Source organism: Quercus lobata, chromosome 1 (assembly GCF_001633185.2).
Source record: "Quercus lobata isolate SW786 chromosome 1, ValleyOak3.0 Primary Assembly, whole genome shotgun sequence".
Classification (NCBI taxonomy): Eukaryota; Viridiplantae; Streptophyta; class Magnoliopsida; order Fagales; family Fagaceae; genus Quercus; species Quercus lobata.
In genome coordinates, this window is record NC_044904.1 from 37,735,313 (window position 1) to 37,760,656 (window position 25,344).

General features: G+C 37.1%; 1 protein-coding gene across 1 annotated transcript; it reads left to right on the top strand.

Annotated features, from left to right (window-relative positions):
- Positions 1 to 12,604: 12,604 nt before the first annotated feature.
- LOC115952797 (cysteine-rich repeat secretory protein 38-like) lies at positions 12,605 to 13,380 on the top strand. The gene has a single exon (XM_031070111.1). It carries the CDS (start codon positions 12,610 to 12,612, stop codon positions 13,333 to 13,335), a length of 726 nt encoding a protein of 241 aa, XP_030925971.1. The 5' UTR covers positions 12,605 to 12,609; the 3' UTR covers positions 13,336 to 13,380.
- Positions 13,381 to 25,344: the final 11,964 nt, after the last annotated feature.

A 25,344-nucleotide genomic window follows, 5' to 3' on the forward strand; every position in this document is an offset into this window, starting at 1 on the left:
TAGAAACATGAAAAATGCCAAATGAAATAACAGAAAAGGATCCAACAAGCAAAGAACTTGTTGCATGATATGATTCATGTCACAGGAAACATATCTTGAATCAAACCTAGTCGCATTTATGGTCTCTCACCATTTCTTGCTTAAACCCAAGTCAATACCCATTCTGCCACTGCATGCAACCCATTTGAAATAGAGGAATCTTCCATTTAAGGCTAAAGCCATGAAACACTTTCACAACACTAAATACCTAAGTAAGGAAAAAGAGCTCATCTTGATATAGACAAACCAAGAGCTCAATCCACAATCCCCAAAGGAGAAAGATCAACAAAGAAGGAAATGGGTATTTTAGAAAGGGAAATGTTAACAAGTACTGTGCGGTGCTTGTTAAGATTTCTCTATATGGGTCATACTTAATAAAAAGGACAAAAAGTTATTAAAAGGGTTGTTAAAAAAGGATAAAAACTACTAAAAAATTGTCAAAAAGGACAAAAAACTGCAAAAAGTAGACAAAAAACTGCAAAAAAATTGTTGTTACGGTGCTAGTTAACACAATCCTTTTATAAATAGAGTAAATAGTATTGTATTTTTGAAGTAATATAATATATAGTAATCCCTTAATATAGAAGACAGTGTGCAGTACAAGTATGTGTGCTATACAAGTATATGTGATATGCAAGACAAGGTAAAGTGGGTCTAAAGCCTACTTTACACGTTAATAGCTACCTTCAAACTCAAGGTGGGTATGAGATCAACTTGAGTTTGTCAACGTGTAATAGGCAGTGGGTTTTAGGCCCACTTTACATTGTCTTGCACATCATGCATATTTGTATAGTCACATTTGTACTGCACATTACTGCCTTCTATGTAAAGGCACTGCTATATATTTTATTACTTGAGAAATATAATACTATTCCTCCATATTTCTAATATAGTATTAGGGCCACTTTTACGTGGACATGGTAACCACATGCATCACTAAGAAGTTTTTCTTCTCTCCCTTAAAGCCTTCCTTTCCCGAATCTTCATATTAAGATTGGTTCAAGCAAAGGTACTTTTTTATTGGAGTTCCAAACCTCACAGTTCTGTATACCTTTGGGTTGAAATGCAAGGCTATGAGAGTGCGGGTCTACAACCTTGTGGCCCAATTTACTTAAAAGCATATTTCTTCATGTAGACAGATATATTAACCTGTATAGCAACTTCACATCAAAAAAAAAAAAAAAAAACCTGTATAGCAACTAACTTGCATTTGGTTGTCTTGTGGATTTGGATTTAATGCTTGTAGGTAGACGGGCTAGAAAGGATAAGCTTAGCTATTTTGTGGAAGGCGAGGCCCAATTCATCCCATCATTCCTTCGGCTAAAGCCCAGACTTTGTCCAGTTATTTTAGCACGTATTTAGGGTGCAAGAAAAAACCCTCCTACGTACTCTCACATAAATGTTAATATATATATATATATATATATATATATATACTAGTTATAGGCCCGTGCGTTGCACGGTTTTATGAAAAAACTTATAACATAAATGTATAAATAATTATATATTTTAATAGATTCAATAAAGATAAAAGAAAAAAATTATTAAGTGTAAATAATCATCTCACTAAAATAAGGGGTAAGATTTTTTCCTAAAACTAAATTAAATTGATAATTCCAAATTGAATTTTAAATTGATAATAATTTTAAAAAAGTACTAAACAATTGATAAATCTAAAAATAATATAATTTTGATAATATTATAAATTAAAATTAAAGTTGATAATTCAAGAATACATGTGTAGAACATCTTGATAATTTGATGTAACATAAAAATCAAATAAGAAAATTGTTAAAATTAATCTATTAATTCTAACCATATTTAATCATTAATTCTAAGACCCTAACCCTAAGTATATAAAGAATTCATATCTGCATTGTCATGAGATTTAGACATTCACATATTAAAATAAGATTCACTTCAAAAAAGATATATAGGGTTATATATATTGGTAGAGTTCCATTTGAAATATAATTCATTTAAATCTTATTGAAATTAAAGATATCTAATCAATGTGTTTGTTTTTATCCCATAAAAATTGGAATTAAAAAAAGGCCATATGAATATAATGAAAAAAAAAAAAGTTGATTCAACATAACATAACATATAAAAAATTAAAAATTAAAAAAAATTAAAAAAAAATAGAGAAAGAGAACGTGGTTGATAGCTATAAGGAATTTTGATATATATATATATATATATATATATTTGTAAGGACTCGATTTGTAACGACCCAAAATGATATTGGGTTCGCACGTAAAAAGGTCCAAACAATATAATTTGTAGAGCGTGGGTGTTTAAGAACTAGATTAACCTCCGTAGAATAAAAGGATTCAACCTCACGTTTATTGATGGATCAGAGCTGATACAACAATCGGTTTTTCTTTGTAATAGATAGAGTTCTTTTGTTTTTCACGTTTTCTTCCTGAGTCTTCTCTTTTTTCTTCCCTATGTTCCGATCACTCTCCTGCATGCCCCCTTTTCATGTTATATACCGCCCTCTTTATTCCATCTTCACCACACACGTGTAGGTTGGGTTCAGGGGATCTCTTTCTGTCCCATCTAGCATCTTCTGGAACCTCCTTCTAGTAGCTATAAGGCTGCTTCATTGCTGTTCAGGCATCACTTCCACATTAATGCGGCTAGAGAGTTGGTTGGGAGGCAATTAATGTGGAGGCAGCTGTTACCGCAGATATTTGTTTGACCTCTCTCTCTCCCACCTTTGACCCCTTATCCCACCTTGAGTGGTGACGTAGGTCTGAGATATGTTTGTTACCTGATGGCGTCCTGATTGTTCTCGGACTCGTATTGTCGAGAAGGGTTTTGTCCTCGGACGAATACTGAACTCCCCTTTCGTGATATTCCCTTTTTCCTTCATTTGGTTACCCCTTTAATCCGACATGGGCCTTCGCGGGTAGGTTTGCCTCCTCGGATGGGCCGCAGGCCCAATTAACTTGACTTTAATAGTTTTAGTAACCGACCGGCACCCACAATAGCCCCTCAAAATCTTGCTTTTTGACTCATCGGGAGAAAAGATAGATTTTGACGTCATAAGCCCACACCCAGTTATGTTTGGAGGCATGCTTCTAACGCTTCAGTATCCCGATTCTGGCAGCATTAAATTTTGGCGACGCCCTTGTCTCCCACGTTCGATGGTGAGATGCAAATCAAACGGTGGAGGGCCTGTCTCGTTTCATGAGCGGGAATTTTACCGCTCATAATTTCTGCACGACTATAAAGGCGTTCTCAAATCAATTCTCTTTCTTACCTTTGGTGACCACACAACTCCAGAGCTTATACACTGAACCTGCCTTTCTCTCTTTTTATCATTTTCCTGGCGCCTACAAATAATCACATCTTGTCTGAGGTCCCTCTTTTAAACCTGTAATTCTTCTTAAAATCTTTACCACTTTTATCTTAAATTAGTTAAGTTCTCTTCTAAATCCTTTAGAAAAATGGTGAAAAAGAAGAGTCCATTTCAGTGTCTAGTTGAGACCGAGGAAGGTATCAGAAATTTCCGCTCTAAGTACGGGATTCCCTCCACGGTGGGTATGAGATACGCAGCCCAAGGGGAATGGGTTGACGCTAGGCAAACAGGGGAAGTGGTTATCCCCATGATTGCCTTTATAGAAGGCGGGATGACCATCTCTATGGATAGTATTACTAGGAGCTACCTTAGTTTCTTTAGGCTATCCCCTACCCAGTGCGCCCTAAATATGTTTAGAGTTCTGGGAAGCATAGATGCCTTGAACGAGAGGATGGACCTAAAACTAACCCACCATGATGTGAATTGGGTATACAATCTCCACCACCTGAAAGGGCAGGGGTATTATCTTAGATCGAGATATCCCGAGGTGAGGCTAATCCAGTGCCTTCCCACTTCGAACAAAAACTTAAAGGAGGATTTCCTTATCTTCTCCGGGGAATGGCATAATGGTCTGCCATGCCCCACGGTGGAAGGAGTACCAGGTGGGAGTATAGCTAGAGATTCATAACATTTGGTTTCTGTATACGCTTTTTTTTTTTTTTTTTTTTTTTTTTTTTTTTGTGATTTCTACCTCTAACAACGCTTTGCTTCAATTCAATGGTTCTGCAGATAGACGTTACACAAAGCCCAACCTTAGGTTAGTCAATAAGGCGAGCTTGGATAAGGTATTGAAAGCCGAGATATACGTGAACGAAGCTGACGGCCAGCTCCAGGCAGCACATTTGATCCTTGGCTACCCCCCTATCATCCGCTTTTCAAGCGCCGAAGTATGTTATTAGAGCCTGCGATCCTCGGCTTCACCGTATCAGTGTTGCCTATCCAGGGTTCATAGTCCCAGAAGGTATTCCACTTCCCCAATATACATTCCGTACAAGGCCTCTTTTCGTGGCCAAAATCTCGGCAGGAGCCTCCTCATCCCAGCTTACCCCCCGAGAAGAGGAAGTAGAAGAGAGAAAGGAAGAGGAAAAAGACGAGGAAGAAGTTGTAGAGGTCTCTGAAACCTCGGACGACTTTAGGATTTTTGATCAATCCATAAACTCCGGGGAAGATCCTGACGAGATGGGGATACAGAGAAAACCCCAAAGAAGATCGCTGGAGTTGATGGAAGGTCAGCCGGGGAAGAGTGCGCCGGCAAAATCAACACAATCCCAGGCTCCATCTCTTCCCGCAAGGTCCCCCTTTCCTGTTCCTCGCCAGCCTTCTCATCAACCTCCTCAGCCAGCCCATCCTGACGTTGCCAAGTTAAAAAGGCGCAGGGAACAAAAGGGCAAGGAGGTGGCAGACATTGGCAAGTCTCATCCTTCTCGCGAGGAGGGTACCCAACGAGCTGCAAAGCAGCAAAAAACTAGGCACCAAGTCACGTGAGGCCAAGAGAGATCTGATTCCCAAATTTCAGAGTCACAAGCATGGTTGCTAGCACCTATGCACGGTGGAGAGCCCCTGCGAGATGATGCATCTATAAGGGACTTCAACGGCGGCATAGGGTGCCACGTAGCCTCGGCCATAGAGAAAGCCTTATTGCTCCCAAAAGATATGGCCGAACTAAAGAATATGAGGAAGAATGAACTCATCCTCGACAATAAAAGATACTTGGTCATGGTAAGAAGTTGACTTTTTTGCTCTTTCCTTTCGCGACCATTAGTCACCAATATGTACTTTTCACTGACTATAGTGTTAACTTCTTTTCTTCAGATTATCCAAAATACTTTCAAGTTGGATGAGATGCTCAATATCTGCTCTGATCAGTTAGATGATGAAAGGAAAAGACGGACAACGGCTGTACAGACCTTGTCCAAATTTGAACAGGACTTGGCCGATGTAAAGAAAAGGTTACATGCTGAAGAGCAAGCTCGCAAGAGCGCCGAATCGGCACTAGAAAGTTATCAAAAGCAGGTTGAGGACCAGGGGAACCACTTGCATGAGGCGAATGTCGAACTGAAGAAGGCTCAGGAACAAGTCCTAGTTTTTAAGAAGCACTCGGAGGAAACCCAAAAGCTAAGGGAGCGAGCTGAAAAGTCCAGGGAGGAAGCCAAGAAAGCAAAAACTGAGGCCGAACGAGCAATGAATGAAGCTGAGCAGAGAGGCTATGAGGTTGGTATAGCTGAGACTGAGGAGACTTTGAGAGCCGAGGTTCCGGCGGTGTGCCGTATCTACTGCGCAAAAACTTGGGATGAGGCCATTAACCGTGCCAGGGTAAAGGCTTTATCTGAGCTACGCAAGCCAGAGAACGTATTCTATCTTGAGGCGATCCGTCCCTCAGCTCTTCCTCCCCTTCAAGCTGAAACTCCTCCTTCAGTCGTTAACCCCAATGAGGAGGTTTTGCCTTGCAGTTTTCCCCTCTCTGGCCAGCCAGAATCAGCTAAAGGGGGAATTGTCCCACCGGGAGCTTCCTCGGACAAGACCACAACTGCTTCAGAGGCAGAGACGGCCTCCCAAAGTTTTCAACAGGCTTTGGCTTCCACAGTCTTGCCAATTGGGGGCGTTATTAAGGATAAAGAGGAAATCACAACTTCGGAGGTTGACAAATCTGCCAGCTAGGACCTAAAGACCCAATTCAAACTGAAAAAGTAGGAATTGTTTTGTAGTCCAACTAGAAATTTAGCAAGGACTCTCATGTTTACTTTCCTATCGCTTTTACTGCTTTATGTTATTCTTGTACTTGTCCACTGTATTATTGTAATTTGGATGGGTTCATTACAACTATCCTTTGTTTGCATGAGACAATTCTACTTATAAACATTGTCAATTGGAAACTAAAAATAGATGGAAAGTATTAATACAACGGGGTCTTAGGAAGACGTTTTAGATACGCACGTATTCTTTCCAATCAATTGCAGCTTTTTATAAAGGTTCAAAAACTGAACAAAATTATGCTTCTAGTATTTCGATTGTACATTAAATGACATTCATAGAATTTTCTTTGATACTTCAATAGATGTTATAGGGCGTTAATTTTCACTAAGTTTGTGATCCGATGACCTGCCACAACTTAGTTATTGCTCAACACTTCAATACCTATCATAGGATGTTAATTTCCACCAAATTTGTGGTCCGAGGACCTGACATAACTTAGATTCTGTTTAACATTTCAATATACATCATAGTACGTTAATTTCCACCAAGTTTGTGATCCGAGGACCTGACATAACTTAGTTTCTGTTTAACATTTCAAAATACATCACAGGACGTTAATTTCCACCAAGTTCGTGATGCGAGGACCTGACATAACTTAGTTTCTGTTTAACATTTCGAAATACATCACAGGACGTTAATTTCCACCAAGTTCGTGATCCGAGGACCTGACATAACTTAGTTTCTGTTTAACATTTCGAAATACATCACAGGACGTTAATTTCCACCAAGTTCGTGATCCGAGGACCTGACATAACTTAGTTTCTGTTTAACATTTCAAAATACATCACCAGACGTTAATTTCCACCAAGTTCGTGATCCGAGGACCTGACATAACTTAGTTTCTGTTTAACATTTCAAAATACATCACAGGACGTTAATTTCCACCAAGTTCGTGATCTGAGGACCTGACATAACTTAGTTTCTGTTTAACATTTCAAAATACATCACAGGACGTTAATTTCCACCAAGTTTGTGATCCGAGGACCTGATATAATTTAGTTTCTGTTTAACATTTCAATACACATCATAGGATGTAGGAACACAGGATGTATGGCTAACGTAAATTAAAAGAAAAGCTTGAATTGAAATACTTTTATTAATAATAATACCTCTTGAGATTATTTACATTCCAAGGATGAAGTATAGCTTTTTCATCTAGGTCTTCCAGATAATAGGCCCCTATTCCGACTACAGAAGTGATCCGATAAGGCCCTTCCCAATTAGGTCCCAATTTTCCCCAATTTGGATTCTTGGTGGTCCCCAGAACTTTTCTCAGCACCAGATCTCTTACGGCTAACGGCCTCAGCTTCACATTACTATCATAGCCTTACTTGAGTTTATGTTGGTAGTAAGCTAGTTGAACCATCGCGCTCTCCCTTCGCTCTTCAATCAGGTCCAAGCTTCTCTCCAACATTGCATCATTATTGTCCGAAGAGAATGTACTGGTCCTTAATGTTGGGAATCCAGTTTCCAGGGGGATGATGGCCTCGGCCCTATAGGTCATGGAAAAGGGAGTTTCCCCCGTTGAACGCCAGGGTGTTGTTCGATACGTCCACAGAACATGCGGCAATTCTTCCACCCACTTCCTTTTTGCGACATCCAGCCTCTTTTTAAGCCCATTGACTATTACTTTGTTAACAGCTTCAGCCTGCCCATTCCCTTGAGGATAAGCTAGAGTGGAATATCTGTTTCTTATACCCAGGTCCGAGCAGTATTGCCTAAAGGCATTGCTATCAAATTGAAGTCCATTATCCGAGACAAGAGTACGTGGAGTTCCAAATCGCGTGACAATGTTCCTTCAAATAAACTTCTTAACATCTACGTCCCTGATGTTCGCCAAGGGCTCAGTTTCGACCCATTTAGTGAAGTAATCTGTGCCAACTAGCAGATACTTTTTGTTTCCTAGGGCTTTAGGAAAAGGGCCGATAATGTCCAGCCCCCATTGAGCAAAAGGCTAAGGGCTGGAGAGAGGGTTAAGAACTCCTCCCGATTGATGGATATTTGGAGTGAATCTTTGGCACTAATCACATTTCCTAACGTACTCCTGAGCTTCCCTTTGTATATTTGGCTACCAATATCCTTGTGTGATGGCTCGGCAAGATAGAGACCTTCCCCCCGTATAACTTCCACAAATGCCCTCATGCAATTCTTCTAGGATTGATTTTGCAGTCTCAGGAGGCACACAGAGCAGGTATGGCCCAGAGAAGGACCATTTGTATAACTTTTTATCCTCAGATAACCAGTACCGAGGAGCTTTCCTCCGTATTTTCTCAGCTTCTAATTTCTCTTCGGGCAATATGTCACTTTCAAGGAATTTTACTATGAGATCCATCCAGCTCGGCGCCAGATTGGTTTGATAGACTTGGCAAACGTCCTTTTCTAGTGACTTGGGGTTATGCAAGTCTTCAACGATGATCAACCGAGGAAAATTCCGTACCGAGGAGGTGGCAAGGGTTGCCAAGGAGTTGACGTGAGTATTTTCACCTCGGGGAATATGCGATAAGTCAAAAGACTCAAACTTCGTTTGCACGTGCCTAACCTGGCTCAGATACACCTGCATCCTCGGATCCCGGGCCTCTAGTTCTCCTCTCACCTGGCCGACTACCAACCTCGAGTCCGAGAATAATTCCACTACCTTTCCGCCCATTTTTTGGACCATATTCATTCCCATCAACAAAGCTTCGTATTCCGCTTCGTTGTTAGTAGCCGAGAACCCTAACCTTAATGACTTCTCGATGATGACCTCTTCGGGGGATATCAATACTAATCCCAACCCCGTTCCCCGTTGGTTTGCTGCCCCATCCATATACACCTTCCAAGCGGAACCGCCTTGTGTGGATATTAGGCCAACCGATTTTTCATCCATGTTGTCTTGCTTCATATTAACTTCTTCTGGGCACTCGGCAAACTCGGCCACCAGATCGGCAAGGACTTGGCCTTTCACAGAGGTGCGAGGCATGTACTTGATATCGAAAGCACCTAGAATCGTACCTCACTTAGCAATTCTTCCCATGTAGTCTGCACTTCTGAGTATGGACTTGAGAGGTAGTTGGGTCAAGATAACCACAGTATGGGCCTGAAAATAATGCGGAAGTTTGCGTGTTACATGGACCATCGCCAAGATGGCTTTCTCTAATGACAAATATCTCACCTCGGCCTCATGGAGGGGTTTACTCACATAGTAAACTGGCCTTTGGACGCCACTGTCCTCTCATATCAAGACGAAACTAACTGCATGAGGGACAACCGCCAGATAAGCAAACAATACCTCATCCACTTCAGGACTAGACATGATAGGCAGCCTGGACAGGTATTCTTTCAACTGTTGGAATGCCACAACACACTCCTTGGTCCATTCAAATCCTTGCCACTTATGCAATAGACGGAAAAAAGGACGACACCTCTCGGCTGACCTGGAGATGAACCGGTTCAAAGCAGCAGTCATTCTAGTTAGTTTCTGCACTTTTTTTGGATTCCGAGGTGCTTACAAATCGTTAATGGCCTTAATCTGATTTGGGTTCACTTCAATTCCTCTATAGGTCACCATGTACCCCAAGAACTTCCCAGAACCCACACCAAAGGAGCACTTTGAAGCATTCAAGCGTAACTTATGTTTTCTCAGTATCCTGAAGATACTCGTGAGATCTTCCACATGCTCGGACACCACTTTACTCTTCACAACCATATCATCGATATAAACTTCAATACTTCTACCAAGCTGTGGTTCAAACATTTTCATCATCATGCGTTGGTAGGTAGATCTGGCGTTTTTCAAGCCGAAGGGCATCACCTTGTAATGGTAGTTCCCAATTGGGGTTACAAAAGCAGTCTTTTCCTGATCGTCGGCGGCCAGCGGTATTTGTTGATATCCTTGGAAGACATCCAAGAAACTCATCCTAGGATGATCCACGGTTGCATCCACCAACTGGTCTATCTTCGGTATGGGAAATGGATCTTTGGGGCAAGCCTTATTGAGATCCGTGAAGTCCACGCACACCCGCCACTTTCCAGTCTTCTTTTTTACCACCACCGTATTGGCCAACCATTGAGGATAAAAAACTTCCTTGATAGCCCCAGCCTGTTTAAGCTTGGCAACTTCATTCCTAACCGCCTCAACGTGCTCCTTCGATGGTCGCCGAGGGGGCTGCCTCTTGGGAATAACGGCGGGATTCACATTGAGTCGATGACAAATGAAATTCGGGTCCACCCCTGGGGCTTTATACGGGTTCCATGCAAACACGTCCATATTGGCTCGGAGGAATTCCAGCAACCTCTCCTTCTCTTGCAAAGGCAACTTAGCCCCAACCTGGAAGAATTTTTCCGGATCACCAGCAACAATTACCCTCTCCAAATCTTCACACTCTACCCCATCGGCTGGTACATCCAAGCGTAATGCTGGGGGCTTTAATTACTATAATTCATTGTCGGCCGTAGCCGAGGTTTCTGCTTCTGGCCGATGCTGTATAGCCGCTACTAGGCATTGCCGAGCAGCGGCCTGACTCCCTACTATTTCCAACACTTGGCTTCCGGATGGATACTTCACTTTCTGATGCAAAGTAGACAAGACCGCTTTAAGGGTATGAAGCCAAGGTCTGCCCATAATAGCCGTGTACGGAGAAAAAACATCCACGACAATAAAGTCCACTTTCACCACATCCGTACCTGCTTGTACAGGCAGCCTGATCAATCATTTCGGAGCGACCATCCTTCCTTCAAAACTTACTAGAGGGGAGTTGTAGGTTGTTAAATCCTCTAGCTTCAAACCTAGCCCCTTGTACAAGTCTGGATACATTATATCCACAGCGCCACCCTTCTGACATCGTACCAGCCAATTCTCAGCGTTACCACCAAAGCATTATCATGGGGCTGTATGGTTCCAACCATGTCCTCATCCGAAAAGCCCAGAATCAGGGGGACATGCACCCTGGCTCTCTTCGATGCTTGGGAATGATCCTCGGTCGGGGATCGGAACACCGACAATACCTTGGAAGGGCAAGATCCAGTCTTCCCCGGGGCCGCAAAGATAACGTTAATCATACCCAGAGGAAGTCCCAAAGAAGCGTCCCTACGCACCTCTGAACCTGCTTGGCTCGCCCTTCCGCTAGAGTGATGCAAGAGTTGCTTTAATTTCCCTTCTCGGACCAACTGTTCCAAGTGGTCCCATAAATTCCCTTCTCGGTAAGTCCCATTTCCGTTTTTTTCTCATTCTTTCCTTCTTTCAGCTCTGATTCTTTTGAAAGTTCCTGGTTGGCCATCTTCTTTGGGATGTGCTGAGGTATGCCCTTCTCGGCATCCCCATTTCTGGCATTTTCCACTTTTCCCTTTTCTTTCCCATCTGGGCGGAATCCTGTTCTGCCAACTTGAAAGCCGCTTGTTATCATTCTTTTTTTCGTGCTTCCCTGTTCTAATTCCCCGAGGCTTTTTCTGTCTGTGCCTATGAGAGGTCGCTGGGTTCTACTGGCGCTTGCGTTCTTTTGCTTTTGTTTCTTGTTTTTCTTCTTCTGTCTTTTTCTTTCGAGCTGTCCTAGTCTTCCTTTGTCTTTGTGCCTGAAAGGATTCGCGCCTCTTGATGGTTCCTGAGGATCCTTGCTTCTTATCCCTTGCCGTGGTTCTCTTTTTTTTTTTTTGGATGCTTCTTTGTCTGGGCTTCAAGATCCCCTAGGCCTTTTTTTTTTATTCCTTCATGGGTCTCCTGCATCTGCTACTTTGGGCTTAGCTTGATTTTTCCTTTTGGGCTTGACTCATTCTTTTGGGCTTCCTTCACTATGATCCTTTTTAGACCTCAACAAGCATTTTGCTGAAAAGTTTGTGAGAAAAGGGCAAATGCTCTCTCTCTCCCCTCTAAACAAAATTTAATGTAATCATGCAACCTTAACTAACCAAATTATCCACTGCTCATGGTTTTGCATGTGCTCAAAATTAAATGCAAAGATTGACTTAAACTAAAACAAGTACTTGAGGATTGAAATTTAACGCAGTCAAAATTAAATGAAGAGATAAAATATCATCAGTAGCCTTTGAATATCATAGATCCATTCAACATGAAAGTTCATCCACAAATTTTTAGTGACCGACAAATCATTAGTGCAAAACACGCACATTAAAATAGTGACATTATTCAACATTTGACTTTAATCCCATTGATCCCTCACGAATTTGAGTTGGTTTCTAGTTTCCTTAGAACTTTCATGAGTTAATTAATATAAAAGCGCCTCCAAAAGATTTTGTGCGAGATTATTGACTCCACTCTCCAGCACGTTCAAAGTCTTAGTGCGATTTTGAGAGGTTTATTAATCAAAAGGATTAGGACTGCGATGAGGTTGCCACTAAGAATAAAGTCAACGCATTTCGAACTCCATACTTGGCCAAAACTTGAAAAGTTTCGTCTATATATAGAGTTCTTGCAGAGAATTACACACCCACAAAACCAACCTTCAATTTCATTCAACATGTTGTGCTCAAGATATATTTCTGTCAGCTTTCTATTATTCAGCCTATCCCTCCATGCAGTCAATTGTGCTGGCCCATTATACCATTTTTGTTTTAGCCAGGAAAACTACACTGCCAATAGCCCTTATGGTACAAACTTAAATGGCTTGCTCAATCTTTTGTCCACCAAAGTTCCTTCAACAGGGTTTGGGCTCGGCTCGACTGGGGAAGGCCAAGATCAAGCAAATGGTTTGGCCCTATGCCGAGGTGATGTCTCAAGCACAAACTGTAAGACCTGTATCGATGATGCAGGCAAAGAGCTTGGTGATCGTTGTCCTTATAAAAAAGGAGCGATAATTTGGTACGATAACTGCCTTTTAAAGTACTCGAACATAGATTTCTTTGGAGAAATCGATAACAAAAACAAGTTCTACATGTGGAACGTCAAAGATGTAGAAAATCCCACTTCATTCAATCCAAAAGTTAAGGATTTGTTAAGCAGCTTATCTAATAAAGCTTATGCCAATCCAAAATTCTATGCTACCGGGGACCTAGAGCTTGATTCATCAAGCAAACTATATGGTTTGGCTCAATGCACCAGGGACCTTTCAGGTCTTGATTGTAAGAAGTGTCTTGATACTGCGATTAGTGAACTTCCCAACTGTTGTGATGGAAAACGAGGTGGGCGAGTTGTTGGTGGCAGTTGTAACGTTAGATATGAACTTTACCCCTTTGTTGATGCCTAGACTGTTATGGTTTCTGATGTTTATGTATCAAACTGTGTAATGTAATATGTTTAAAAGGTAATAAAATTGTCCAATGGGACAACTTCTCTTTGCTTCGTCACTTGCATAATTTTGGCCAATAGTAATCATTTGGTTAGATTTTTGGTACTTAGATGATGAAATTTTGCACAGGGCAGGGTATTGCTAAATATTGTTATTTTAAAAAATAAAAAAAAGGGCAACTTTTACTGTTTGAAAAATATTTGGCAAAATCTTTTTTAGAATTTTTCTTCAACCTTGGTTGAGTTCTTTTTGTGTAAAGCCACGTGTCAACCACCGGAGGGATGACCTAGACTCGGGTTTCTTTTTGTGTGTCAAGCTCGAAACTTGACATTAGCCCAAAGAAGACTGATGGCTATTGATGCAGTCTTGAGTCTCTTGACTCTTAAGCCTACTCAAGAAATAAAACCCGAAGTCTAAGAAATTAAATATGGACAATAAAAGAAATTATTATAATTTTTTAATGGAAGAGTGTCTTTTCTTCTCTCTTTTACAAAATCAAGATGCGCTACTCAAGAGTTTATTTATTTATTTATAAATTTAAAAGCATGATTCAGCTACTCAAAAAATTCAAGTATTATATCATAACATAAGTTTCAGTCATAGTTTAGGTTCTCATATCTTCAAGGTATTATCATTCTCATAGAACATAATAAGTTTTTCAACTTGTTAAAAAAATCAACATTTGCCGCATGACTGAAGTCATACATGAAGGTATACAAACTTAGAGTAACATTGGTAATAGAATTTTACCTATAAAAATGAATGGCAGAGAAAATTCTTATTTATACCACTGCAATAAATAGATGGGAAGTTCAATTTTACAGCTTCAATTTGAGTTTCTCTGCTAATGATGGGAGTGTCCACTTTTTCATTCAAAGGATGTTGTTAGGACAAGCATGGACTCAATGAGACTATGTTGTGTACTGGTGCTCTAGGTTGCGGGCTTGATGGGACTGGCGGCATTGGTGTTGGTGGTGGTGGTGGTGGTCTTCAAAGATGTGATTTTCCAACAATGTACAACATTGGGGACTAAAACTTGGACACACAAGGGCACAAGCCATTTCAATAGCTTTGGCAGAGGTTCATAGGCCTAACAGTGAAATCTTTTTTGGACAACCTTCAAGAATGTTTTGTGATGGCCAACTATAGTAGATTTTATGGGTAAGTAGGCTAATACGTGCTCCTACTTTCTTGTTGCACTAACAATTTCATGCAAATAGAAAGTACACACAATTGGTCATGTTGCCTAATGTACGTGCTATACTGTTACTAACCAATAATCATTGTAGTGTATTTACTTGCTTCATAGTTATGATCATTCATGACATGTTAATGTTATTTTTGAGCGAAAGAGATGTTAATGCTACGGCTAGTCCACCCTCAATATAATTGGGATTAAGGCTTGATTGAATTAAGTTGAGTTGCTATATGTAGTACAGCCGAAGAGCATAAGTTACAGTACCGGAGTGCATACTTGGACTCACTTGGTTAGAATTTCAGCCGCAACAGGAGTCCCTCTAACCCTCTCTCATCAACTGCATCCCGTGTGCTAAAGATGCTTGGAAACATAGCAAAAAGCTTAAACAATCACTGCAGAAAAAATCAATCAGCTAATGTTAAATTATCGATGATGCCAAAAGCTTAAGCTATTGAGATATAGTAAATTTATTAATTTAACCACATACTTCTAATACTCCCCCTCACATGTGATATCTTTCAACATTTGACTTTAATTCCATTGGTCCCTCACTAATTTGAATTGGTCTTTAGTTTAGAGCTTATAATTATGGATCATGTAGAGTGTTTCCTTAGCATTTTCATAAGCTAATTAATAAAAGAGAAATGCTACTTCCATAACATTTTCACAATTAAATCCTAGGTGAAAAATTGTCATTAATTTTAATCTAAGTTCATCACTGAAATTATCTTTTTACGCACTAGTAATATTTTATAAACTGTATTGTGGAAATATTGTAAAAGTAGGATTTTGTGTGAGATTTACTCCACTCTAGTACATTCAAAGTCGGAGTGCAATTTTGAGTTTTATTTATCAAAAGAATTAGGATTGATGAGGTTGAAGAAAAAAGTCAGCATTTTCAATTCCATATTTGGCCAAAACTCGAAAAGTTTCGTTTATTTATAGATCAGTTCTTGGAGAGAATTACACACCCACAAAACCAACCTTCAATTTCATTCGAAAAGTTGTGCTCAAAATATATTGCTGTCAGCTTTCTATTATTCAGCTTCTTCCTCCATGCAGCCAATTAATTGTGCCGACCCATTAAACCATCTTTGTTTTAGCCAGGAAAACTACTCTGCCAATAGCCCTTATGGTACAAACTTGAATGGCTTTGTCAATCTTTTGTCCATCAAAGTTCCTTCAACAGGGTTTGGGCTCGGCTCCAAGACCAAGCAAATGGTTTAGCCCAATGCAGAGGCGATGTTTCAACCACAAATTGTCAGACCTGTGTTGTTGATGCAGGCAAAGAGCCTGGTAATCGTTGTCCTAATAAAAAAGGAGCTATAATTTGGTACAATAACAGCCTTTTAAAGCACTCGAACATGAATTTCTTCGGAAAAATCGATGACAAAAACAAGTTCTACACGTCGAACGCCCAAGATGTAGACAATCCCGTTACATTCAGTCTAAAAGTTAGGGAGCTGTTAAACAGTTTATCTAATAAAGCTTATGCCGATCCAAAATTCTATGCTACCGAGGACATAGAGCTTGATTCATCGAGCAGTGTACTTGGTTTGGCTCAAGGCACCAGGGACCTCTCGGGTCCTGATTGTAAGACGTGCCTGTTAGTGGCAGTTGTAACGTTAGATACGAACTTTACCCCTTTGTTGATGTCTAGACTATTATGGTTTCTAATGTTTATGAATCAAAATGTCTAATGTAATATGTTAAAAACTAAATAAAATTTTCAAATGGGACAACTGTTTGCTTCATCACTTGTATAATTTTGGCCAATAGTAATCGTTTGGTTAGATTTTGGTACTTCGACGATGAAATTTTGCATGGGGCAGTGGTTTAAAAAATAAAAAATGGGGAAATTGTTACTGTTTTAAAAATATTTGGCAAAATCCTTTTTTGAGTTATTTTTGTGCAAAGTCATATGTCAAGCTAAAGAGATGGCCTTTCTAGACTCGGGTTTGTTTTTGAGAGTCAAGCTTGAATCTCAACATCGGTCTAAAGAAGACTAATGGCTATTAATGCACTTTTAGGACTACACAGGAAATAAAACTCTAAGTCTAAGAAATGAAATATGGACAATAAATGGACTTAGATTAAAATCTATAATAGAATTTTACCTATAAAAAAAGAATGGCAGAGAAATAGCACTGCAATAAATAAGGGGAAGGTAGCAATTTCAATTTGATTTTCTCTGCTAATGATGGGAGTGCACACTTTTTCATCCAAAGGATGTTGCTAGGACAAGCATGGACTCGGTGAGACTATGTTGTGTGTTGGTGCCCTTGGTTGTGGGCTTGATGGGACTGCCGGCATTGGTGTGGGTGGTGGTGGTCTACAAAGATGTGATTTTCCAATAATGTACAACATTGGGTATACTAAAACTTAGGCACAGGAGCACTTCAATAACTTTGGGAGAGGTTCATAAACCCAACAGTGAAACCTTTTTTGGACAACCTTCAAAGAATGTTTGGTGATGGCCAACTATAATAGATTTTATCGGTAAGTAGGCTAGTACTTGCTCTTACTTTCTTGTTGCATCAACAATTTCATACAAATAGAAAGTTAACACAGTTAGTCCTATGGCCTAATTTGCTATACCGTTACTAACCTATAGTCATTGTAGTGTATTTGCTTGCTATATAGTTACGATCATTCATGACATGTTAATGTTACTTTTGAGCGAAAAAGACCCTTAATTTAATGGGGATTAAGGCTTAATTAAATTAAGTTGAGTAGCTATATGCTAGTGCAGCTGAATTCAGCCACAACAGCGAGTCCCTCTAATCCTCTTTCACTAGTTGCATCTCGTGTGCTAGAGATTCTTGGAAACACAACAAAAAGCTTAACCGACCTCTGCAAAAAATCAGTCAGCTAACGGACATATAGATAGACATTGGTCATCATAAATAACATATCATTAATCAAAGGCGAAAATACCATTTTAGTACTTATATTTTGGGGTTACTATTAAGTTAGTTCCTACATTTTGGTTGTAGTCAATTTGGTCATTGCCGTCAACTTACTAAAAGAAATTGACTACAACTTGAAAATAATGGGGACAAAATTGATTGATACCAAAATATATGAACCAAATTGACCATGATCTCAAAATATAAGGACCAAAATAGGAGTTTTGCCTTAATAAAAACAACATAGCAACAATCTTTTTATACTAAATAATAAAGGCTAAAAGAATACTAAAGATCAAATTAATTAATAATAACTCTAAACTATGTCCCATTCTAGATGTATGATTATAGTGAGTTTTGGTGATGAAAAGTTAAGTTCACACTTTAGGAAAAATTGAGAAACCAAAGAAAAAACACAGATTCTTTAGGTCAGAGAAATTGAAGAAAAATTTTAGATTAAAAGGCCACATGTATATCAATTAACGTAGACGTCATGTATTTAGAACTCTATATCTATATTAACGTTAATCATAACTCTATATTAAATTTTGGAGTTTATCCAAAGAATAAAAAAGTGAAGGAAAAATATAGTTTTAAAAAAAAGGAGTTTATGAGATGTTAAATTAGAAAAGATATGGATGAAAAATTTTAGTATATCAATTGACGTTGGCCTCATGTATTCAGAACTCTATATCTATATTAGCGTTAATCAGAACTCTATACTAAATTTTGAAGTTTATCCAAAGAATAAAAAAGTGAAGGAAAAAAATAGTTAAAAAAAAAGGAGTCCATGAGATGTTAAATTAGAAAGGTTATAGATGAACAATTTTAGTTTTTGCTATTCAAATTGATTGGTCTCTCTTAGGTATAGTTGTTGTATGCCACCAACTAACTCAATTTAATATTTTTTAAAAGAAATTTAATAAATTTTTTGCAATTTGGTGCAGCCACTTGGCGTAACCACAGCTTTTAAGCCAAACTTTTATTATATAGTATGTTAGTCGCTAACCCGTGTGATGTACGGGATGGTTAAATAAAAGTTAAAAGTATTTATTTTGCTTAAAGATCTATGACTTGACTTAAAAAAATGTATAACTTTAAAATGAATGAAAAAAAGTAAATTTTTTGTTCAATATAATGGTTTAGAAAAATTCTTTTTCTTTCATATCATTGGTTCCACATAACACATCCCAGTATGAGCTATTTTATGGTGATGACTTCACACAATACTCAATTGCAATTAAATCTACTATCCACCACCAATCTAATCTATGTTATCTTGATAGTAGATCTACAAATTGCATTCTCATATCCACCATCATTTAGAAGGTAACTGAAGTAATGATTGTATGTAATGTATAGATTTTATTCTTTTACAATATAAAATTAGTAAAATAATTAAAAGAAAATCTAATGTTTTGGAAATTTTTTGAAATAGAATTTTAAATTTCTTAAAACTTAGTTAATAGAGTTTCTATTTTACCTAAAAGTGAACTATCACAATTAATGAGAATTTAACCATTTTTGCCAAAGAGAAGATAACCATAGGCCCAATTTTTATTTTATAGTATAGGATGTTACAGTTAGATCCATACCATGTGTACTATGTTAGTCCATTATGATAGTTCCAAATAATATCCTAATACCTATCTATATGAGTTTTCTTTTTTATAATGCCATAAAAGATGGAGTTTAATAGAAGTCATTTAAGATCCAACGTATCCAATGATTTTTTTTAAAAAAAATGTAATTTCAAAAGTCTTTTAATTGTAAATTTTTTTAATCATAAAATGGACTCTATCTAAACTCTAAAAAAAAGCATTCAGAATGATTACATCATTGATACCATATCATGATGATTGCAAATAGCAATATTATTATTCATGATTAATAGATGAACAATAAAACTGTGAATTAACAATTTAACAATTCAAATACCAAGTTTAAACGACAATAACACATATACAGAAGACTCCAAATATTGGAACATACTTCTTTTGCCATTTTCATTATTCTATCTAAACCAAAGTTTCGAAGATAATTCCAATTCAATTAAACCCAATACATACATGCACATGAACCTAAAGAATTCCAAAAATAAAAACAACAATCTCCAAAAGCCTCTACCTAATACAATCATTATTTTATTTTTATTTTTTAGATTGTGCGTTCTTTAGTTCTTTTTCCGTTTATGTTTCATCAAACTTTTTCTAATTGACCAAAATATCTTCATATATGTTAACATTAAACCTGATAAGAAAACTTTACATACCTTTTGTTTTGAAGTTGGCGCTCCAAGAACCAAAATCAATGCAAGAGACTATACAACAAAGTGGCGTTGGAAGAATAATCACAAAAAAAAAAAAAAAAAAATTAAAATATAATATAGGAATGAAAAGCTGAGTTGAAATTGTAACAAATAATCCCTAAAAAATAACTATTTATAATATAATATAGGGTTATGGATTCCTAATCAAATTTGGTTAGGGTTATGGATTCCCAATCAAATTTGATTATATAATTTTTTTTTAAAGGATGAATATAATGGTAGAGTCCATTTGATATGAAATTTAAATCCTATTGAAATTAAAAAAGATATATATTTGTTGAGTCTCATTTGATATAATTATAGAGTTTAAATCCTATTGTAATTATAATTTCTAATCAACATTAATATTAAAAAAAAATAAGAGAAAGAAAATATGTGTGGTGGGCCTTTTTGCACTGTTGGGCCTCAATCCCTGCTGCCGCGTTGTGGCCCATTAGTCTGAGGTAAGAGAGTTGGGATTGACCTTATTGAGGCAACGATTCAGGCTAGGTTGTGCACAAGTTGAGCTAACCTGATGTAGATGCGTCTTGGCATGAGTGCTGTGGGTTGAGGGTATGGCGTGGTCACAGTAGGAATAACTGTTACATGTGTTATGGCAAGAATACAGTATAGTAGGATAACTACAATACTAAACGGAATAAATAAATCTAATATTGAGAAGATAGTTAACAATGTTATGGCAAAATAATACAGCAAATAAAAATAACACTATAGTAGAAAAAAAAGTAAATAACTCAATAGCTGAGCAGTGGGAACATCACCCAATAAATACGACCAATAAAAAAAAAAAAAAAAAAAAAAGCTTGTTTGTTGCATGATAGGCCAAACTTTTCAGCAAAAGTAGACCTAAGAAGGGAACCAATCTCCAACGTGGGTAATCTTAAGAAAGGCTCCTACCATAGACGTTACACACTTTGGAGAAAATAGCCTAAATGGTTTCAGCTTCGGTTCTCAATCTTTAGAGAGTGGGTTTGTCAAGAGGGAGAGAAAATGTGGTCTATTGATGCATGCCTCTATTCCTACCATTCACTTTTCCTTTCTGGTTTTCTTTCCTATCTTTCTTTCTTTCCTTTTTTTTTTTTTTTCCTCGTGTATTCTTTTGTTCCTTCTTTTTCCTATTCTTTCTTTTCTACCTCTCCATCCATCCCCTTTCATTGTTCAAGGCTACTCCTTTTTATACCATCTACCATTGTGGTATTTACCCTTTTTGTCTCTCAACCGATTCTGGCTTGTTATGGGTATTCCTCTAGGACTACCCACTAGCCTACCAGTTGCCCAGCCACTACCTTTGCTCAGAGTGTGTTGGTTGCACCACTCTCCATTCCCAGACAAAATTACTTGTCTTGTTTCTTATCTCTCTTAGTTTTTGTTTTACCTATCTGGATAAGGATTAAACTACATCACCACCTACCTCTATGACATGTATCAAGTGGTCCTAGCCCATACTTACCTTTTTTGTGTGAGATGCCATCCTAGCAGGACATTTCACCTAAAGAAGCTTGAGCGGGAACCCCAGAATAGACCTCCTCTTCTCCCCATCGCCAAACCACACCTTCTGAATAACTTGACCCGTGGCCCACCTCCCATGTATTGGCTGGGTACAAGTAGGTGGTGTCTTGGCCCTTTGTGCATGCTCCACTCCGTCTGAATTTGTTTCTTTCTAGTCTTCACACCATTTCTGTTGCCCTTGCGTTGTTTGATTCTGTTGTACGTATTGGTTGATGTTTATCTTTTGTGGCATGAAGGGTGTGTGGGCTTTTGGGCTCATTTTTTCTTCCTCATCCCTTCTTGGACTAGGTGTTGCTTGGGCAAAAACTTTCATCTTCTTGCTGAGCCCATGCTTCATTCTTTATGGCCGTGGGCTTTTTTGGCCACTAATCCTGCCATATTACTTCATTTTGTTTGCATTTCTTTTTATTTCTTATCATCCTGTGGGCTAGCAGGCTAATGTTCCTGCCATATCAACCCACTTCTTCATCAACCCTTTGCTCAGGGCTTCCTTGGCCCACTTTCCACAACTTTACCTCTTTTGGGCATATTGGCTAATATTCTTGCCATGCCAACCCATTTTACTACTTTATTCCTTGGGCTTCTTTAGCCCATTCATGACCTCTTTACCTCCTTTTACTCCCATGGGCTTGTTGCTAAATTCCCTAGGCTTCCTTGGCCTTTTTACTACGCTTTTACCTCTTATTACCTTTTTGGGCTTATTGGCCATTAAGTCAGCCCATTGAGTTTACGAATTCATTCTCTAGGCTTCCTCGACCCATTTACTTTTTCTTTACCTCTTATTGTTCCTATGGGCTTACTATTTCATTCCTTGGGCTTCCTCAACCCATTTACTACTTCTTTACCTCTTTTTATTTTCGTGGGTCTGCTAGCCATCAATCCTGTTGCTTCAGCCCACTGAGCTTGTTTCCTTATTTCTTTACCGTTTTTCCCTCCATTTCCTTCTTACCTTCTCTATTGTTGGGCTTTTTCTATTGTTGGGCCCTTTGTCAAAAATGGGCATCAACAACGTGATTGATAGATATAAGAAAATATGATAGTTTTATTTATTTATTATTATTTAGAATGTCATCAACATAGAAATTATCAAATTAATGGAGTTATATTCCCTTTTTTGGGATAGATTTATATTAATAGAGTTGTTATATAATTTTTTAGGATTATCTAAAAATCCCCGATTAGGTGACAATTTCGGTTTCCTTTAAGTATAGTGGTTGTATGGCACCAAACAACTAAATTTAATTTTTTTTTAAAAAAAATTTAATAAATTTTCTGCAATTTGGTGCTATAAAATTGGAAGAATTAAATCAAATTAAAACATATAAATAAAAAATGCTAATGTGGAAAATTGTGGAGAGGTTAACCAAAAGTCAAAGGCTTCAGTTATGTATATATATATATATATATATATATATATATATTAGTCGCTAACCCTTGTGATGCACGGGAATAGCTACATGAATGAGTTTTAGGAAAAAAAAAAGTCATTATTTTTTAGTTGTAATAGTAAGCAAAAATAACACAAAGTTTTATTAGTTAGGCTGAATAAAGTAATGTTGTTTTATTTATTAGTTTTTTGTGGGAAGAAATAAAAGAAGAAAAGTTGCGTCTCTAGTTTAGTTTGTGTTGAATATATAGGTATATATAAGATATGTTATACTCTATATGCCAAAAGGTGCCTATTGAAAGGGCATAACCCTTCAATTTTGATATACTAAAAGGTGTTTATTGAAATGTCATAACCCTTCATATTGGATATACCAAAAGGTGCATATCAAATGATTATATATAGATAGATTAAATTTTTTTTATTTATTACCTTTGATCAACAGTGGCGGATCCATGAATTTTTTTTTAGGGGGTCATTAAGAAACTTAAATTAAAAAATTTTTAATAAAAGAGAACTTGAATATATCAAGTTATCGACAAAAAAAAAAAAAAAAATGAAGTTTTACAATTTCTTTCTACAAGTTTTCAAATTTTGAATTGTTACATGATAGTTTATTATGAGTATTTATTGCCAATGTGAGTAGGTATGACCATTTTATTTTGTTAAGTTTGTCTAACATTTTTATTTTTATGCAGTTGTTATTATCTATTAATTTGTCATTGTTTTTATAAAAATATTTTAAACTAAATGAATAAACTTAACTCATTGGCTTTGTATTAATTATTGGCGCACACAACCACACTCATTCATACATAAAATAATATACTACGTGTCTACTTAACCAATTAAATGCTTGAACAATCACTAACTTTACAATTTTTCTGACTTTATAACAAAATGTTATTATAATATGATAACAATATGTTATTATAACATGATAACAATATACACATATGTAATAAACCCTCTCTATTTCCTAATTATTAAATTATATAAAGTTATATTATATTTATACTATATACACAAATATCCACACACATCATTATTTACACAAATAACATTATAACAAAAAGTAATGCACACAATTAATATTAGATACACTCACACACATATAATATAAATTTATAATAAAGAGTGACACTTACGGTTCACAAATAATTATTCGTATTCTTAGAGTTGGAAATAATTGTATTTGTAGTAAGGGTGTATAAGACTTAAGTTAGGGTGTGCAAAAATATTTTTAAGAATAAATTAATATTAAACTAGCAAATATATATTTATATATATATATTTGTGGAAGTCAGGGGTTCATTTGAACCCCCTGAACAAAGGGTAGAGCCGACCCTGTTGATCAAAACCTTAAAAAAATTGCAATGCGCATAGTAGCATAGATAGAAAAAAAAGAGACGGTGACAAAATGAAGGTGAGTTTATTTATTTATATTTTTATATTTACAAATATATATTTTAAAAGAAAATTGTTTTTTAAGTTTGTAATCAATTTATTGATTTAGGGCTGTTATTAATTATTTTCACGTGTTTGCAAAGTTAGGGTTTGATATGTGACTTTGAGGGGGTGATATGAATATGATAGTTTGATTTTGAGTAAACCCACGTTTGAAACTTTGTGAATACTTGCTATTTTCTTTAGAATAGGGTTGTGATGTTAGGGCCGGGAAGACTCTTAAACAGTTATCACACTATGTATCATTATCATACATTTACATATGGATGCCCTGTGTTTATATTCTTGTTTTTTTTTTACTTTGTATTTCTGTGATTCTGTTTGGTTCAGTAACATACTTGATTTTCAGATAATGTTAGCAGTTATAACATAAAATCGTTTACGTTTTGAGTCAAGCATTATTTGTTTTTCTAATTTGGTTTGGCTTATGTGATGTTGTTGGAATGAATTCAATACTTTACTCGTTCATTGGCATGAGTTTCATTTAGAAAATTCCGATGATTGCTTGTTGATTTTGTTTTGTTTTGTGTATTTTATTTTTTATTTTTAATGTGACATAAATAGTCAGCAATTGCGACAGCCACAGAACCTAATGCTATCATGCAACAATCACAAAACGTGTAAAGAAATCATTCAGTATTACTGTTGCTACCATTGGTGTGGCTTGAGTTCTAGTCCTTTTCACTATTTAACAAAAAAAAACCCGACTTACAAATAGCAATTTTGGAGAATATCCATAGGTTTCTAGTGTTTCTAAGAAAGATGAAAGATAAGAAGTTGAGAAGAAGTTACCAAATGAATATGAACCACTATTTATACCCAAATGATTATGACTTTTCAACAGGTACCTTTTCATTCAATATGCAACTCTTCGGTTAATAGATATATTTTCATTCAATAGACACGTTTTCATTCAATAGGCATATTTTCAGTTAAGAGTTACATTTTTGTTTAACAGGCACATTTTTGGCTAACATGTACCTTTTCGTTCAAAAGGCACAACTATTCGGTGTTTCTAAATATATACATGGTATTAATTTATGTAGCCATGTGGTGTAATGATGAGTGGTTAATAAAAAGTCAAATATTTTGGCTGTTAGTTATTATATAGAATATATATATATATATATATATGTAGAGAGAGAGAGAGAGAGAGATGATATGGTAT

Excerpts from the sequence above, each read along its gene's own strand:
- LOC115952797 (XM_031070111.1), top strand. The coding sequence starts at position 12,610 with ATGTTGTGCTCAAGATATATTTCTGTCAGCTTTCTATTATTCAGCCTA.